This window comes from Poecilia formosa, unplaced genomic scaffold, assembly GCF_000485575.1.
Source record: "Poecilia formosa unplaced genomic scaffold, Poecilia_formosa-5.1.2 Scaffold13, whole genome shotgun sequence".
Lineage (NCBI taxonomy): Eukaryota > Metazoa > Chordata > Actinopteri > Cyprinodontiformes > Poeciliidae > Poecilia > Poecilia formosa.
In genome coordinates, this window is record NW_006799952.1 from 2679401 (window position 1) to 2698991 (window position 19591).

A 19591-nucleotide genomic window follows, 5' to 3' on the forward strand; every position below is an offset into this window, starting at 1 on the left:
AAAATACGTAATTTAAGTTAACTTCTATGTAATGCCATTGAGTCCAATTGGGTCCATGTGTGTTTTATTTTTTATTTCAATTTTGAGTTTTAGGTTGTCTCTGCTGAATGACACTCGCAAGCGCAATGAATGAGTGAATAGGTATTTACTGACCTCGTGTGGCAGAAAATGTGCATTGTATTGTTTTGTGAGGTTCAGCACCACTTGCAATGAACAGCAAGCAACCAAAAAGGCTTATTCAGTCAATACATTAATTGAATTAATTCAATTAATTTATTAAATTATTAATAAATACATTTATTGATAAAAAATTTTTTTATTATCACTTATTAATAAGTTAATAAATAATTCATTTGCAGCTTATTTATCTTGATTTATCTCAAAAAGCTAAATGCTTTAGTACCTTATTCTGGTTCGTATTTTGAAAACTAACATTTTTATTTCCTTTATAAAAAAGTACAATAGGTCGTTCTATCTCTTTACAACTGCTTTGCTAAACACAATCTCCAGAATTTTATAAATTAGTAATATTGTAGGAACACAATGTATTGTCCTGAGGTCTACTCAAAGGTATCACAGTAAAGGCTACTAATTCACACCACTTTTGATACCTTGTAAAATAAATTAATAAAAATTATGCACCATTTGTCTTTTTCTGGCACCTAAAATATCCTGAGAGTCAAACTATGGAAAAGTTAGAGGGTTGTTCTACCATTGCAAGATGCGGTATTTAGTCTTTGCAGTGTGCTACCATATTATGCTCGTGGTCGGCATTAACAGCATGTGAACGATGCTGTCTTGAGTACTCAAAAAAAAAGATCTGTTGTGCTTAACACCACCGTCTCCAGACCTAATCGTCTCTTTTTTTTTTAATCAGGGAATGTCACTTTAAACGTTTGTCATGTTAAAGTAGAAGAAGAAAAAAATAATAATCTCATCTTAGATTGTTTTCTGTAGCACAGTTTGGCCTCAAAGCCTACCCTCCTTCTGGGACAGCCTGCTCACGCAGCAGCGACACTGACGTTATATTGTCTCTGCTCGTCCGCACCTCCTCCTCCTCCTTCCTCCCCACCCCTCCCTCCGCCTCTGCCTGTCTCCGCACTGCTGCCCCCCTTGCTGCTGCTGGGTGTCACAGGCAGCATCGCGGCAGCAGACATTTGGCGAGCAAATCGAGGACTGCGGTCAAACCAGCTGCGCGCTTCATGCCTCCCGTGGACATTTCGGGGAAACACGGGAAAATCCGCGGCGTTGCACGCTGCCTCTCAGGACCCACTTTTTGTTTTTTTGTTTTTGGCTCCCTTCTGGTCCCAATTGTGCGTGGATGCTTCACTGCAGATTTGATGGTGCTGAGCAGGCTTGTCTGATTGTGAAGGCTTGCGGCCAGGCGGGCATTTGCGGGGCCGCGGAGAAAGACCCCGTCGTCCAGGTTTTCTGCGTCCCTCCTCTGCACCGTGATTGTTCATGGACTGCCGCTGCGCTCCGTGATTTTCTGCAGTCTCTCTGAGTCATTTGTAGTAGAAGATGGCGGACAGGGCTGAGATGTTTTCTCTATCCACTTTCCATTCCCTCTCTCCGCCTGGCTGCAGGTAAGAGCTTTCACCAGGAGTGACAGTAGAGTGATGATGTGACAGGGTGATAAAAGGAGGGGGGGTGGAAATAACGAAACACAAGACAGTGTACAAGAATGCCACTTTTATGCAAATGACTGTAGGAAAACACGCATTTCTGGATTGGTTATAGATATTTGGAATAACCTGCTGTGTATAGGCCTGCTAGTGTTTCAGCCCCCTGATGCTGCTTCCCTAGCAGCACTGAATGACTTCATGTATACTTTCTAATATTTACGGCACGTTTTCTTATCAAACCTAAAGTGTAAAACAAAGCACAGAACAAAACCTATTGCAAATGTTAGATTCTAAACTGTCGCGACAGCCACCCGTTTGCGCATCCTCTGTGTGAGGCCCACGCCCTGTTGAGTCCAACCCCAGCAAGGGCATGATGCTGAACAATGATTTACGGAAGTCACTCTGATGATGATGCTGTTTTAAATGCATCCTGCAACAAATCTACAAGGTTTTATTTGATCTTGCCTCAGCACGACAGGGAATAGGATGAGATCTGTAACTTGCAGCAGTTTCAATGAAACAACTAAAGCGTTTTGTTTATGTTGAAAAGACACAGACCTATGCTGTCCATGTTGTTGAGCATGGGTGAGGTCGTCCTTATGTTGTCCATATCAGATTTTCTTCCCCCATCCCCCCTCCACACACACACACACACACACACACACACAAACACAACCAAAACAAATTTCTGAGCAGTACATTTTAGTTGGGCTTTAACTAGTTTACATAGTCTCATTTCTAAGGCTGTCTTGATCTGATAAGTTCATAATGGCCATAATACATACAAAATAAACAAACACAGACCTACAAACGCAACTATACTGTAAAATCCAATTTGTTTTCTTTTCTCTTTATACTTAAAAACAATATGGAAACTCATTGCATCAGAACACATATTAAAATGTTGCTTTTACTATGTAAATGACAAAATAATAGGTGGTGGGCCTGGAAGCTGCACTGCTCTGAAAAGGCCAGAGTACATGTCAAAGTAAGGTCCGTCTTGAATCACTGCACAGATGAAGCTTTGAGGTCTACTTTTTCACCTTAAACATCTTAGGACTGATTTTAGTTACAAATTAAAACAGTGTTTCAGAAAGTGAAAACTTTCTTCACCTTCTCCATCTCCTGCTGCTGGTGTCAGAATGAATTGTGGCAAGCTGGCTGATCCACACTGTCACATAATACCTTTTCACATTACTTCAAAATAACCTAATTCAATTTTAAAACTTTTGACCTCAAAAGGCCCTCAGCTTATTTAAACTTAGAGTTTCTTATATCTATGTGAAATTATTTATTCTATTGAAGTCAACCTTTTAACTTCACAATACATTCAAATGTTTACAGGACTTATTTGAGTGCTAGCAAAAGCTTGAACAAAATCAAGTTTAACAATTTACAGTGCACATGCCTCTGTTTTTGCATTCTTAAATAATATGTTGCTCATAAAGTTGGGTCTCTTCTCATGAAATTTGTGTAACAATGCAAATTATTTTTATAGATCAAGTGTTAGCTTAGCCACTGCCTTCCTGTGCAATTCCGCTTGATCAAAATCTTGCTTCACAGACAGTCTGGACTTTCTCCTATTTACTTGGATTCCCACGGTAGAATTTCTTCCAGGGCAATCAGCGAACAGGAGAAGTTGTGAATGATCACGTTAATTTTCTGCGCTGTTTTAGAATTGTAGTCTGTTTTAGCAACAGCAGTGGAGGAAGTGAACGTAGCCATTCAGTCCGTTTTGGCCACGCTTCCAAATATTGATTCAACATTAACAGCCGCCTCGTTTGGACTGGCACTTCTCTCTTCGCAGTAGAGGATGGTTGTTTACAGCGCAGGCAATTTCCAGTCAGCTCCATAGCGTCGAGTTGCCGCATTACAAACGTCACGGACAAACGTTAGCGATTGGGTAACATTTAAAACTTCCACACCTCCAAGAAAAATAGTTTCTTAATAGCCGAGATCCCAGAGCCTCTGTACGAAGGAAACAGCGTGGAACAGGGGGCTGTTTTTTTTTTTTTTTTTTTTTTTTTTCTACCAGGCTAATCAAGTGTAGATCTTTTCAAAATTTTGAAAATTTAACCATAAGAATGCATTTGAAGTTAAGGTTTATCCATATTTATGTGAAACAGTGTGGAGTAAACATTTTGTTTTATGGATCACAAAATGTACACTTTAATAAATCTGAAATCCATGTAGAACAATCCAGGTCATGATTTCTTTGGATTAGAAACAATAAAAGACAGTCCATAATTCCTTTTAAAAAATGTTAAATTACCCTTAAATATAGATCTAAATAAGAAATTTTGACTGATTCATTAGTCTCCAGTGATATATCTCAGCTTCATTGCACTGGAGGTGTGTACTTAAGACTTGGATGGCTTAATCATTGAGACAAGAATGAGTTCTTGTGCTGCCAACTGATAGGATGGCACCCTGGGTGGTGTGCCATATCTCTAATTTAGAAAATTTCCACTGTTCATATGCTGCAATATGGGTTGCAGAGACTTGATTGCAGAAATGGCTGCACATAATAGTAAATTAGGGGAAAGAGTATGATTGTACATATTTGTCAGGATAGGAGAGTCACTGATACATAAACTGCCTCAGGATCTCATCGACCATCCCTGCTCCCATATGGCCAATGGGTCTACAGAAACAATCACATTAGCCAGTCATTCCTGCTGGGTTTTCAATCCAGGTCATGTACTCATGTGGGATTAGCTCAGTCTCAAAGATGGATCATGTAAAATCAATGTGACTGATTTTTTTCCACTGACCTTAAAGTTCAAATCAAATTGTTGGGATCAATATTTTAGATTTGCAGCTTTGGCAGGAAGCCAGAGCAAGAAGTGTATCACATAGCTAAAGTATCAAAAAGTTCTTGTATACTTTGGACCTGTGCGTTCTGCATGTGACAGAATCCAGATACATGTAAAGGTTTTCTCATTTAATTCTCAGAGTAACATATGCCAAGATTTTAAAAAGTTACAAAATCAAAACTGCTACACGACACCTTCATTAAGGTTTAAAGGCACCTTAAGCCTTATTATTTCTAAGGTTTAAAGTGCTTTTGCTGAGATGCCAGAGAGAGGTTTTGCTCGCTGCCTACCAATCCCCTTCCACTACCTTTTGCCTTGCATTGCTTGTCAGCTGGCTGAAAGAAAGTTGTTATATTTGCTTACAACAAAGACAAGTTTAACTATTTGGATATATGCCATGTTGTGAAAAACGCACAGTCTTGGAGTGGTAACTAAACTGGCACCTTTATTTGCACGACCTTGCAAATATATCAGTGCATATACTATATTAATATCGCATATGACTTTTTGACATGGATATACAGATTTCAGATGTCACAAATATACATTTTGCATGCCAATAAGATATTCTCCTGGAGGATGAATTGTGCGTTACCTCTGCAGTCGCTCACACATGACCCAGATGATAGCGCTCAACTTCCTGAAGCTCACAAAGAGAAAAGGAAACACGAGGAAACTAGGAATTTATCACAGCTGAATGAGTGACAGTCATTGCAATATTTAGCAAGGACATTGTCATTAGATTGTTTTCTAATAATGTGCAGCCCAGCTGTCACCCGTCAGTCCAAGGCAGTGCTGTTGTAAAACTGCAATTGGCAAGTCTATGTAGCAAAATCAAAATAAGAAAAATGAAACCGTTTTATCTGAGCCCAAGGTCACAATTTCACGAAAATCTCAAACTGGCCCAGGACTTTTCATATGTATTTATTCAGCCGATCGGATTCCCAATCTGTCAAATTTTATTTTAGCGTTTGTTTTCCTGTTTTCATCAGAGGTGTTGGTGGTGTGGTAATCTGCCTTACATAACCCTGACTCTGTTCCCAGTCGGCAACATAATCCTTTAAAGGGGCCATCAATTTTCTGAGCCGCAGAAATTTATAACTAACGGTAATTCCTTCTGCACTGAGGGAAACCTCTTTGTGCTGGAAGTTTAAACCTTAATAGATGAGTTCAGGTCATTTATCAAGTTTTTTTTGTTTGTTTGTTTGTTTATTTTTGCAATTATGTATAAGAAGGAGACCCCACCTTGTGCTGATGAGAAAATGTATACTTTCAGCTCACAGTAAAAAAATGAGTTTGTATTGCTCTCGGTTGTGGTAATTCTTTATTTTTAAATGTTTGTAAAGGAAATTGCTTTTATTGTTTGTTTTAAAATGTCCCCTGCTGTTTTAATAAAGGCCTTATCGTGACATCAGTCCTAAGGGCCAGTTCTATGCATTATCATGGGAAAAAATGTGTGTTGCTGGTTTGGGTAGATTAGTTGAAGCAACGTTGAGAAGGTAACTAGTTATCCTTGTTTTTGTTAGACGTTAATTTAGATGGCCAATTGTACATTTCAATCAGATCCAATTGAGTGAGGTTCAAAAACAGCCTTAAGGACTGTGTTAGATGGTGCTGCTCATTTCCCCTATCCTCCATTTACTACTTTTACAGTTTTGAAAGGAGAAAAACTGCAATTCATATTTCACATTTGGGATGTTTTGTGAATATTTTTCTGTCATTGTTTTTATAGTAGGCTACTGCAAGGAAATGCCGCTGCATGACTCCAGTAGCCATCAAAATGTCACAGTTGTTGTTTTTTTTTTTTTTTAAATCTGAGTCATAATTTCGAGTCATTTTAATTCTGCAGTATATTCAGTAAACTCTACATTATTCTTAAATATCAGTTATCCAGTAAACTTCAAACTCACAGCTTGTTCTGAGTCTGGTGGAACAGTACTGGGAAATGTGTAGTATTTCCACAAACTGCGTCCTGATTTCTTTTACTCCAACCCCGTTCAGTGTGAACCTCATGTTTATTAACTGATGCTCTACTTTTGCTTTCCAACTCTTTGAAGGCAGCTGGCAGAAGCTGAGAGGGGGGTTGGGAGTACTGGTGGGTATGGTTACTATGGAGTAAGAAGCTTAACTCAAATACAGATTCATTTTAGCCTAATGCGCTCCATCCCTGCCAACCCTCCACTGTCTCTGCATCCCATTTTAAGTGTTTTTGTGTTTCCCATTTCTCTCCTTGTCTCTTCGTTATTTCCCCCTGTCAAAGAACAGTTCAATAAGGACCGTTAATTTGTCCATGATTTACTTTACTTGTGGATGACGACGCTGAGTGGATCCCTAGTAACTGCAGCGTTTACATCACATTTCATGATTCCATTAATCCAAATCCAGATCAATCCACATGGTATCATCTGTATCCAGTGTGCATCATCATCATCATCTTCGCCACCTTTAGCTCAACATGTTGTGATATTCACATTCGGCTCAAACACAGACAACTGAGAGCTCTTTATCAGGGTGAAGCTATGACTCATTCAACAATGATGTGTGTGTGTGTGTGTATGTGTGTGTGTGTGCGCACGCGCACGCGTGTCCTTACCAGAAACAGTCACTTAATAGTCAGAAAAAATGATCTTATTAATGATTCAGAGGTAACCACATCGAATATCTGTGGCCTTTAAAGATGATGTCATAGCAAAGACTGTCTTGTGGTTGAAGGGAAGCTTAATTAAAACAAAGACTGTAGTCTCTGTGTTTTTACTTTAATACTGTTATCAGATATGTTGCTATTAATATATTTTTGTCATTCATCTATACTGTACGTGATGTTTTATTGGTTGTTATTCATTCTAATTCTTTACAGAGACAAAGGGTGTCGAAATGATAAGTGTGAAGAGTGAGGATTATAAGACTGATGCTTGCTGCAGCTAGCATTACCCATTATTGATCGCTCTTCTAATGCTTCCAGAACTGCACTGAGAAACTTACTGGTTGATGGGCTTTTTTTTCTGAGAGCTTCCAATTTTAATTTTTTATTTTTATTTTTTATTTTTGTAATACTCTGACTTAATGTTGGGAAGCTCCTCTTTCCTTCCAGGAAGTAGTAGATTAATCAAATAAACAAACAAAAAAACTAAAAAAAATATATTTCTAATGAAATTTGTCCTTTTCTTTGGCAAGATATTGAAATATTAAAACATGATACACATTACTGAACAGGCTTGTTAAAACACCATGCAGCTGATTTGGAATTTGAGTTTATGCTATCTTGACACATATCTTGTATATCTTTGTTCTTACAAATATTAGAAGCAGTTAGGTTTTGCAGTCGTTTTTAAATAAATTCCTATATTATTGCAATAGCAAGTTAGAAACCTTCACAACCTTTTATCTTGATAGCTTTTACAATTTTTTTTTAATGCAAAATCACCAGTGTACCAATTATTTGAAACTCTTAAAATTCGTCTAAAATAATATGTGATTTTTACTTGATTGTTTTCCCTGGATTATAAATACAAGGTGGCAAAAATACAATTTATCCAGCTGCTCTTCAAAACATTGTGCAATTCATGTCTCTCCGGTCTTTATGAAGGTGGGAAATGGATACAAATTAAAGGTCTACTCACAAAAAATTTCCACAGCAAATGGAGCTATGTCACACAAGTTTAAATGTGGTTTATTTTGCCACCACTCAGTGAGGAGGAAGGCAGTGGATGTCAAATAATAACCTAAGTGCCTGGTTAGAGACCGTCAGCAAAGAGGAGCATGTTGGGGTTGACTACTCTCCCCTAAGGCTATTTATTCTAAGCCTTTTGTGCACATCGTCCAGAGGGGTGTCAGCACTTGAAGAGGTTACTGTATAACTCCACTCTGAGACATCCAGGCCACCGTAGCACTTTGCTGTGATGCGTTAAGTGACAAGAAGAAAAGCGAAAAACATAAATATGTTTATGTGAAGGTGCCCTATCAAGCGAGTCAAACTGATTGTCCCGCTGAGCCATCAATACATCAACTGCAGCTGTAAAATATCACTTTTCATGGCTGAAGATTATACATCTGAGCCTAAATGCTGTGAGCCCTAAATGGTTTAGTGAATTTTTTTTGCACTCTCAAATCAGTGTAGATGCATTGTCTTAAAAAATTGTTTTCATGAATTTGTAAGTAAATGATAAATGCATCAATATTTTATAACAAGGGACCTGTGAGGATCTGAACATTATATAATGTAGTTGAAAATGATGCAGAAAATGATGCAGATAATGAAAATGTAAATAGTGACAGTGAATCAAAGCTGCTTCTAAACTGTTGTGTTAATGTAGCCTGACTTATTTCAGCCAGATGGAGATTTTTTGCTTCAATTTAAAAGCAGAAAAAAACATTAAGGGTAAGTGAAATTAAAACTTACTGCTGCTCTAATGTCAACACTGCACTAGAACTACATCATTCCTGATAAATACTCTAGTCCCCACATCTCTTTGGAGAGAATTTTAGGGAAAACTTTTGGTCTGGTTATTGCTCTGTGTCTGCAAAATTTACTGACACAGATTTCTAAGATATATAAGGAAAATGGGGCCACACTTTGCTGTGACAATACAAACGGAAAACAAAATGGTGCCTGTAAACAAGGAGGAGGTAGAAGTTAGAGAAGACTGGAAAAGAGAGAGAGCGTAAGAGAGAAAAGATATGAGAAACAGTTGTCGATGTTAAAAGGTTGCTTGTTTTATGATTCTGTCTATGAATCTGAAAGATGACTATGGTTTTCAAAAACAGTATGTGTCTCTGGAAGGGACAGTTTTTGCCTTAATCGTTTCTTCTCTGCACCTCTTCCTTTAATTCAAAGCTTCTGATTTCAGAGCTTAATGAGTCATAGGAATATCTGCTAGTGCTTATTCATTGCAACATACCCTTCCACACGTACACCTGCATGTATGAACACACCTTTCCTGCAGGGTGTTTAGCAGCACCTTTCTTTCATGAAATATAGTGAAAGCAATTAATGCGTTTTGACAACTTTTCTGCATTGCTTGCCACACTAATGAACCACAGTCAGTTTGAAGATTTGCTCCACCACATTTTGCGCCTGCTTTAATTGCAACTTCTCTGCTCCACGCACACTTCTTTCTTACACAGCTCTATGTTCTTGCAGCGTAGTACCTTCCTGTCTTATGAGGAAAATAATACATTGCTACAGTTAACATTGGATCTAAATTTTGGAAACCATTGAATTTATCATATTGCTTAGGACAATATAGATAAATTGCTCTAAGTCGCAACAGACTATACTGTCGTTTTGAGTGTTCAGGATCACTGTAGTCAACGACTCGGTGCATCACCTGGTCTTCCTTCGGTAGACGACTCAAATTGCTATTAAAAGATTGACTGAATTTGATTGTGTTTGTAATCCTCAGATAAGAATCTGACTACAGTTGGCTCCGCCCATTTGCAGAATTTTCTGTCGAATGTAACTCCAAAATATTTGTGCAAAATTCACCTATATGCTGATTTTTTTCTGAACTTTGCGTCAAGGAGATGTGCTGTGGGAAGATGCATCTCTGCCTGCTCTCTGTAGAGCTCTGCTGATCGAGTGTTTCGCTGCATATTTGTGTACTCTTCATGTCTTTGTGTGTCTTATTTAGTTGTGGATTCAAATGATGTTTGCGAGGACTCGAGCATATACAGAACAATCTGTTTTAATTAAACAAATAAATGTAATGAATTCATCTGTACTTCTTTAAATAAAAAATGTCCTGTAGATTTTGTAACAGGGAGTGTATTTTGACTTGCCCCATATCCCAAGTGCATGAAAGACATGACGTTTTTAATGTGTTTGTGAAATGGAAAACGTCACAAACACTTAATTCAACAGTTTATTCTTCCAGGTAATAAACTGGAAAAAAAAATCAGATTTTTTCTGCATTTGACCGGATAATTACTGGTCACAGCAGATCATGATAAGATTTTGATCAGTAGGTGATTGACTGGTGCATCATCCACCGGCCAGCACTGAATGTAAACAAATACAAAAAGAAAAAAAAGAAAAAAAACATAGCAAATGTAAGTTTGATGTAAGGTGTTAAAAGTTCTTAAAATTTGATTTAAATGAAAAAAGTAATCATTTCCTTTTTCCAGTGCATTTTACTCTCTCTGACAGAGACTGTGATAGAGATAAAAGCTTAGTAGCCTCCTTTAATAAGCTGACCAACACTGTGCAGCTACAGGTGGGAGAAAACTCTCGACACTCCTGCACTTTTTTATTCAAATGATTTTTAGGAGCAAAAGTTCTGATGACAAACTAATATGGCATTGAAACAGTATCTTTTCAACATCTTTAAAGACCTGTTATCTGATCTATGCCCATTTCCACCAGAAGGGGAGGCACTTTGATTTTTTTTTTCTCTTTTAGCAATTTTGTTCCTTTTGATCCATGAGATGTAATTCAGTGACCTCATCACCCAGTTCTCTCTTCTGGTTTCCTCAGCGAGTGCATGTTGTGTTAACTGCAGCATAGCCTGGGCTGTCTCCCTAATTGATCCTGAGCAACATAAATTGAAATGGAAAAATATAGATTGCCATCAATATCTTTATTTTTCCCCCTGCTTTTTCAATTTAATGTTTCACCTTCACATGAATTGGTGTACCTTCATTTCCTCTTTGAGCACTGTTACGCCGTGCGGACATGGAAACCAATCTGACAGGGAGATCTAATCTTGCACCTATAGGTAATATGTAAAGAATCCTCTGCTTTGCAGAAAAGCTGCATTGCAGCATTTCCTTCAATTCATTGCAAGGCAGCTGCTGCAGACTTGGGGAGGCTGCTGGACGTAATGAAGCATAGATGAAATAAAGCCTACACAACCAAACTTCCTTTGGCTCATTAAAGGGATGTAGTCACTCTCCTGCTGTGGAGCGATGGTGCTATAAAAGAAAGTTTACAAACTTTAACATGGAACTTCTAGCAATTTCTTACCCGATAAATGTGCAGCATAGTACTCTGTTACAAACTCTGTGTGCTGCTGCCTGTCTTGGCCAGGAGTTTTATTTATTTATTCATTTATTTTTTTTTATCTCAATGGTGTTTTAATGATTAAATAAAGGTTAATAATAAGAACTAAACTGCTATTGATCTATCATGTAGTGCACAGTTATTGTATGTGAGCTTGTATTGGGGGTGCTGTGGAAATTTAGAATATGTGACTTGGAAAGCCACTAAGTGAGAGCAGGTTTCACCTGAAACATGGTTTGAGTGTGGAGGGCACAAATCAAACAGACCGCTCTTCTTAAGAGAAAGAACCATTTAGCTGTAATCAGAAGCATTTTTCACAAACGTTTCTTAAATATTGTCTCCCCCTGTGTGTTTCTAGGCCATCCCATGACATCAGCCTAGAGGAGTTTGATGATGAAGATCTCTCAGAAATCACAGACGACTGTGGGATTGGACTCAACTATGACTCTGATCCTTATGAAAAGGTGATACTCTGTTCTATGGTTTTCTAGTTGCTAACATTTTACACGTTTTGTGGAATGTCTCTCTTACATGTTTCATGTGTATTTATATTTGGCCTTCATCAAAGCAAAAAAAATAAAAAATACACTTCTACATGAGTAAGTTTTTGACTCCAAGAACCGGAGCAGTGACTCACAAATCTTAAATAAAACTATAATTACTCTGTTACATTAGAAAGATAATTGGCAAACTATCCATTAGTAAAAAAAACCCCAAAAAGATAAACTGTTGCTGAAGTGGCTATAAGGGATTGAAGAACATTGTTTAACAATGCATTCTCTAAATAAAATGTGGTAAATTACTGCTTTGACTCCCAAAATTCACTTTATTTCATTTTAATTCAAGGAAAGACTTCTTGTAGTTTACCCACTACACCAAGAAGTCGGAGAAAAAATTGATTTTGGTGACATTGAGGTGAACGCAGCTTTCGTCCTGACTTATGTGTCTGCTAATGCTTGTATTTACGTTAACTGATTTTCCCCCCCAAATCTTATGGGTACAGGTATAAGCTGTCTATAAACTAAAATTAAAGCCATGCGTTCTGCTATTTTTCCCGCATGATTTAATTATTAATGTGTAAATTAAAGTAAATGGAACTCTCTGAAGCTGAGCTCAGGTTTAATGGGGAAAAGGCAAACCTTGTTAATGGGTTGGTATTGTTTCATCTTAGGGGAAATAACACACATAATTAAGTATTTATTAAAACTATAAATAATAAAAAAGGACATCTATAAGCATAAATTAATAATTATGTAGTAGATAGTTTGGGTTTCAGATCTGTGGTTTTGAAACAAAGTAGCAAACTTAGTCCATTATACATTTTTATTTAGTGTGATTTTGCAATTAGACTTCAGTAGACCTCCATAGAATAACATTGTCTCCCTCCTATCCAAACGTCGTCCCCTTTTTCAGCTGACGGTCTGGCCTTTTTCCACAGCCCAGAGCCAAGCAGGGACCCCCAGCTTCTTCTCTCCTTGCACTTGACATCAAGGTGGATTAATTTTAGTAGCTCAATAAGATCCAAGTGTGTTGTTTTAAAATTTTGTCGAAAGCAGCCAATAAAAACCTCCTAAATATTGAATACAAGACTTTTTGCAACTATTAGCGAAATCTTATTCTGTAGATGAAAAAAAACTCAATAATTTGTAGGTCTGCAACTTCCAGTAGAGTTTTGACTGCTCTTTAATTTGCAATGCTTAACAGTTACTAACTACAGAATAATTCAGCATCTTAGAAATAGTAGACAGTATTAAAAGAAAATCATCAAATTATGTTTGAATTGCTTTCCCTATAACGTGAGGCTGAGTTAATTTTGCAGATGTGATAAATTTGCAAGGATGTTGATATGTAAGTTTTTATCAAATCAGAATTGTATTGAGGGGCTTAACCATTCAATGTCCAAATAATAAAACCAGGAGCTGACTTCAGAGAATGACTGGCAAATAACGAGATTACATTACAACAGTTTTGAAGTATACTGTTTTTTTTTTTCCAAGTTCAAGGTCTTGTTTTAGAGTTTTGAACAAGCTGTGGACAATCAGGAATATTTTTTTTTTTTTAATCTTAGGAATTGTTCCGTGTTACCAGAATGCAGAATGTAGTTGGCAACAATTATTACTCAAAAATGTATTTTATAGCAGACTTGCATAAAAAGCCAGTTTTACTGAAAATTGTCTACACAAATATGGTAAGAGAAGCCAAATGTAAGTAGGCACACAAAAAGAAACCAAACTGATACTAAAGGAAACTGTCAATATCACTGAAATTTAAAATGATTAACTATAACGTAGGCTAGCTACGCTACCTGGTATTGGTTGCACAACAATTGCAAATAGGAAAGAAAGCATTTGTGACTTTTAGTCCACTAACTTGAAATTTGGTCAATTATACAGAATTTAACCCTTTCATGCATAGTGGTCACTACAGTGGACAGCTGTCTAAAAGCCATTTTCTTTTGCTTCTTGTGGATTTTTATGTTATAAATGCACACAGACCACATAAGTAGACACTAATGCATCATAAAATACACCATCAACTACTGGCCATCAGCTGCAAGTGCAAGAAATTATTTTTGTTAAATCCAATATGGCCAACAGACGAAAAAGGATGCCAACCGACCCGCTCCCTCCTTCTACTGTAGACGACTCTTACAGGTAAACAAAATATTGTGACATCAGAAAACCCCTAAAGAAGAATACTTTTAAATAACAACTTTGTATTAGGAGAAAATTACAACTGATCACCTAAGATAATAATAATAATAATAATAATAATAATAATAATAATAATAATTAATAATTCCTACCTTTTTTTTATGCATTAAGAAAAAAAAAACTTGAAAAAAATCCTGACACAAAGGATCACAATTCATGCATGAAAGGGTTAAATTAAAATGTTATGAAAACTAACTTAAGCAACAAAAGTTAAATAGCTTTGATTAAAGTTTCTGTAGCTATCTTCTTTGGCTGAGGTGTTTGACCACTTTGTACATCATTCTTGACCTGATTAAAGGAAATTTTGTCACCCACCAAATCCACGTCTAAACGAATCTCCATCCTCGACTGTCGGTACATAAAGAACCATGCAATGAACCTTGAATTAATGATTGCGTCATGATCTGTATCTTCCTTCAAGTCCGATCATATTTCTTATAAGTAATGAAGTCATCTGGTTTCAACTGTTCTGTTTGCTTTTGTCTGTCCATCCTGTAGGATGTTAATGTTTTATACTGGTGGCGTTGAGCCACGGCTGCAGCAGAGGCTGAGTGACCCAGTGCAGTTTGCTGCTATGCAGAGACAACCTCCTTCTTTCCCTCCCTCCCAAGTGTGTTTTCCTTCCTCCCCGCACAGAGCGTTGCCTAGAGACAGAGCTTACACTCCCTGCTCCATCCCTGCCACCACCTTTTTTCTTCACTCCTTTTCCTTTAAATCTTACATTCTTCTTCTTTCTCCCCCTATTCCTCTTTTTCTTGACTGGGAATGGAGGATACAGCTCAGGGATTGAGTCTGAGGCTTAAGCTCCCGCCAAAGCGTTGCAGCAGATATTTTGCTTCCTTCCCGTTAATCCTGTAACAAAACACATTTGGAAAGCTCACTTAAAACCGAGCTGTGTAGAAGCCCTCTACAGGAGGAAAGATTATTTAAGAAAAAAACTTTCATCTCGAGACGTCATACGTGGTCCGCTCCCCCATCGACGTTCTCCGCATGGATTTAAACTCCTGTCCGCATCATCAGACAGCTTGACTGCTCACTTCACAGACATGAAAGCGTAGTTCAGACACAGCGTCGGTCCTTGTTAGGTTACATCATTGCCGAGAGGAGGGATTCTTGCTGACATGGGAAGAATAGGACACACACTCAGATGCCCTCAGAGCGTTCATATGTGCGTGTGTACGTCCAAATAACAAGAAGAGAAAGCCGAGACTAGGAATTACATGGACAGGGTGCTTCACATGCTATTTGATTTTGCTTGCATCAGTAAGGTGCATGACAGTTTGTCAGCTCATCATCCCCAGCAGCAGCAGCAGCAGCAGCAGCAGCATTTTATCCCCACTGATCATCACTCTGCTGTGGAAGACAGAGGCTTGTGGGTTTCTTGTCAGTTTGATTTGATCACACTGCGCTTCATGCCTTTGATGTTGAGGAAGAGCGGCCAAGCTAAATAGTGAGATTATCTTTGCGCCCCAATCCAGAGTTTTGATTAATCCTAATTAGTTGTGGGGTTCAGGTCTTAATCTGTATAACTCAGAAGATTGCTGTTATGACAGAGGCACACGAATATGTACATGTGATCAAAACAGGAAGTGTTTTTTTTTTTTCTGTTGTATTTGGCTGAAAGCACTCAGTGCTATCTGTTTTAATGGAATTCTAACTTTATTGTTAAGTTTTTGATCCAGGGTGCCCTTTACTAAATTCTCTAAAGTGTAACTTTGACTGTATGTTTTCCTCAACCTTTCATCCCTGTGGGCAGTGTTTCACCATGTCAAACAGAGAGACCACCACAGCAGCAGAGTTTCCTCTTTCTCTTTCATGCTTTTTAATCTTTTCACAACGTCTCACGTGCACACATGCTCACAACCACACAACCCCTGCTGCTCCATGCCTTGTGCCTCTCAAATAGCCACCTCCATCCCTCCAGAGCTCAGACTGAACTGTAGAAGCGTATGCATAATTTAGCATGTGACAGAGCAGCGGTGTATGTGTTCCTAGCTGCGCTGCAACTCTTAATTTGAAATGCTGACATTTACAGTTGCAGCAATTCAACAGATTCAAATTTAGAGCTACCGCAAGTTATGGTGATTTTTTTTTCTTTTCTTCCAGCCTCCTGCAGTTAATTTAGAATTTCTGGGTAACTTAATATGTTTAAAAATTGTGGGAGAAAGATATAGCACTTCACTCTTAACCCCATCCTGTGACATAAAATATATCTGGGGAAGATTGGCATCACATAATTCTGCCCCATTGTGTATTCGGTAAGTAAGATTTAAGTAATTTCAAGACTAAGAACGCTAAAAATCTGAATATATATAGTCCCTTTCAGTAGTGCGAGTACTCCTCTAGGTTTTTTTTTTCTTACATTTTGTCATGTTACAACCACAAACATCAATGCATTTTTTGAGATTTTCTACGATGGACCAACAGAAAGAATTTAACTTTGTCGTGGTAGGAAATTACATAATGTTTGTTAGAATTAAAAATCTAAAATGTGGGACATGCAGATTTTTTTTTTTAATCTTTCTCATTTAAATAAAATATAATGCAACCAATAAACCTCAGAAGTGAACTAATTAAGTCCAACTGCATGTGATTTATTCTCAGGATCAAGATAGTTGTTCTTTGAAGGCCTCAAATATTTGTTAGGGGAATATAAGTAAATATAAAACACCATTATAAAAAAGTTTAAAGTTGAGTTAGAAAACAACATACCAAGCTTTGGACATCTCAGAGAGCACTTTTCAATCTGTTCTCGTGGCCACCAGGAGGTGACTGTGACAAATTAGACCTGTATAGTAAAGCAGCCTGAAGAAAGCCATTGTTGAATGAAAACACTCTGTGTGTGCTGAAGGGAGCACAGCGAGCACGTTGCAAAAGATGCTCTGATCAGATGAGAAAAAGGTTTGTCATTTTGCCCTATGTGGTGAATGTTATGTAGGGCAAAAGTCTTACATTGCAATACATTTTACCCCTGAACACACCATGCCCACGTAAAACTTGGTAATGGCAGCATCAAGTTGTGGGGATGCAGAGAACCTGTTGCTGATTGGAAGACAGGTAGAGCCAATCATGGAAGACATTACTTCAGACTCAGTATGAAATGGTTTGAATAGTTGTAACACATGCCTACCTGCCATATTTTCACATTTCTATTCAAATATAAAATTAATCTCATGTATAATTTTCTTCTTTCCTCTATTTCCTCTTCAGTTTGGTGTAATATTTTGTATGCTATGTCTTTCTGAAAATACATTGAAGCTACTAGTATTAACATGAAAACATTTCAAAAGTTCAAGGAGTCTGAATATATTTCCAAGGCGTGTTGCCACAAGGTTAAGTTTGTTGATTTACTCGTGTGTTTGAAGAGGAAGAGGAAAAAATGAAAACGTCTGCAGCGCTCCGATGTAAAGATATAAAACAAAAATTTATTCCACAGTTTTTGAGTAAATCTTTTACAAGAGCAATTGGTTCTTCGCTAACCTCCACAAACCACCTACGGCTGAAAAACCGTGTGGCTCCTTTTTGCAGCGCCTCCCGTTGTATCTGCTATCTCCTTCTTTTTCACACGGCCCACCTCATTTGCATAAAGTTGCCATGTGGCCTATTAAGCTATAAAACATACTTCTATTAACACTTATTTACAATAAAATATTATGAAATTAGTCACATGGAATACAATAATTCTACCTAAAAATTCCACAAATGCACCCGTTAAATTTCTAATTAAACAAATAAGTCCCAACAGTAACTGGATATTTTCCACATTAACTTGGCCTCCACACAAGGCATTTTAAATGGTTTCCAGCATCAAATATAAATTAAACACTTTGCAAAAAAATAAACTAACCCCATATCATAATAATAAAAAAATAATAATTATCTTTTCCTGTCTGCAACAATCTTTCTCAATATATTTTTTTTAAAACTTAAGCTATTAAGTCTCTCCTACCTCCAAGGTGCTTTGATTTTATCGGTTCATTTTAAAATTGTTCTTTGTCTCTGGTTTCACCCAACAAGTGTTATGTTATTTGCTTCAAGTTCTCATCTTCAGGCTCTCTAACCCATTTCGCTGTCGGTTCTTCTGCTCAGTAGGATACATGATGCTATAATTTGACCCAAAGGGTCTGTTTTCTGCACTGGTAAAAGGATTTTTATTTATTTTTTTTTTCCATTAGGGAAGCCATCATACTGTTCCTCTGATATTCAGCTACAGCAGAGTCATTTGATTCGGAATCAGCCATGGTCATCTGGCCTGCGGTCTACTAATTAGAGATCGCAAAGCTTCTCTGCTTTTAAGTATTATTTGCCACAGTTACAGCTCTACTTGCTCCTGTAAAGTTGCTGAAATGTTTATATGAAGGATATCAGCAGGATGTCAACTGGGAACTCATATAATTGGCTTAGGTTAAATAGTGTCCTAGTACAGTAAAATGTAAGCCTGCTGATTAATAAACTGAATACATTTTCTATCTGAGTCAGTAAGTATATTCCCAGTGGCTCGTATGCAGAAGTGCAGCATTGTCTACTAGTCGACAGGATGCATGCTACTGGGCTGGGTGGGTTGTCCTTGGGAACTGGAGACTGCAGGGATTGATTTTTTGCCAACACACACTTCTTATTTATAGTTTTGTTTTATTTTTTTTAATCCCGCCTGCCTGTCTGTCAGGTGGCCTTGCTAGAGGATGTGTTGTGATGCTGCAGACTGTTGTCCCCCGGCAGTTGAAGCGTTTTCACAACCTAGATATGGATCTTTAAGGTTTTTACACTGCCATATTGTTATATGCCACATATGCTCAAATGTTGTGTGGAAAAAAGGAGCCTTGGCTTTTTTACATAGTGACTGCAGATATTTGCCTGAGCTATCCTCCATGGAAAACAATATCTTTTTTTCCCAAACATTCCACTGTATGTTAACAACTAAATCCTCAACAAGAGATATGTTAAAGAGATACAAGTTTGCATATTCATGTGTAGTCCCTATGCAGCAGGCTGAGTGTTGATTTCAGATTCTGTAGCATAAAGTGGATGCATCAGGCATCAGCAGAATTGTGTGGTGGGTGTGGGTGAGAGGGCGATCTTTGGTTCGTCCATTAAACAGACGGCACTTAGAGGCACAGAAACTGCTGCGCTTGTTAACGGGATGAAACGGACAAATCAGTCCAGGCATTGTTAAATTCAAAGTAGGGAATAGGGGCTTGTGCGAAGGAACACACGAGCTCCTATTCCCTACACATGCATTTTTTTGTATGTGTAGTATAGCATAAGCAAACGTTTTCAGCTGCTGTGCACATCTGAAACCAACAGAGGAGGTGTGGTTTATTGAACCTCAACCATTTAGTGTTGTGCTTTCCGGTAAACCAATGAAATCCGATACAGACGTGTTTGATCTAATTTTATTTTGTTGACCTCAAACTTGCTAGTGAGCTCTATTACCCTACC

At 37.8% G+C, this 19591-nt stretch overlaps 1 protein-coding gene across 2 annotated transcripts in view; it reads left to right on the forward strand.

Moving 5' to 3' along the window:
• The first annotated feature begins 1075 nt into the window (after positions 1–1075).
• Positions 1076–19591, forward strand: part of mapk8ip2 (mitogen-activated protein kinase 8 interacting protein 2) — a 28578-nt gene continuing 10062 nt past the window's right edge. Inside the window, exons 1-2 of one of the 2 annotated variants that reach the window (XM_007545629.2) lie at positions 1076–1586; positions 11797–11902. In XM_007545629.2, coding sequence (XP_007545691.1) covers positions 1522–1586; positions 11797–11902 — 171 coding nt within the window. In that variant the 5' untranslated portion in view covers positions 1076–1521. The remainder of the gene's footprint in view (positions 1587–11796; positions 11903–19591) is intronic. The other variant, XM_007545628.2, reaches the window with a different exon arrangement.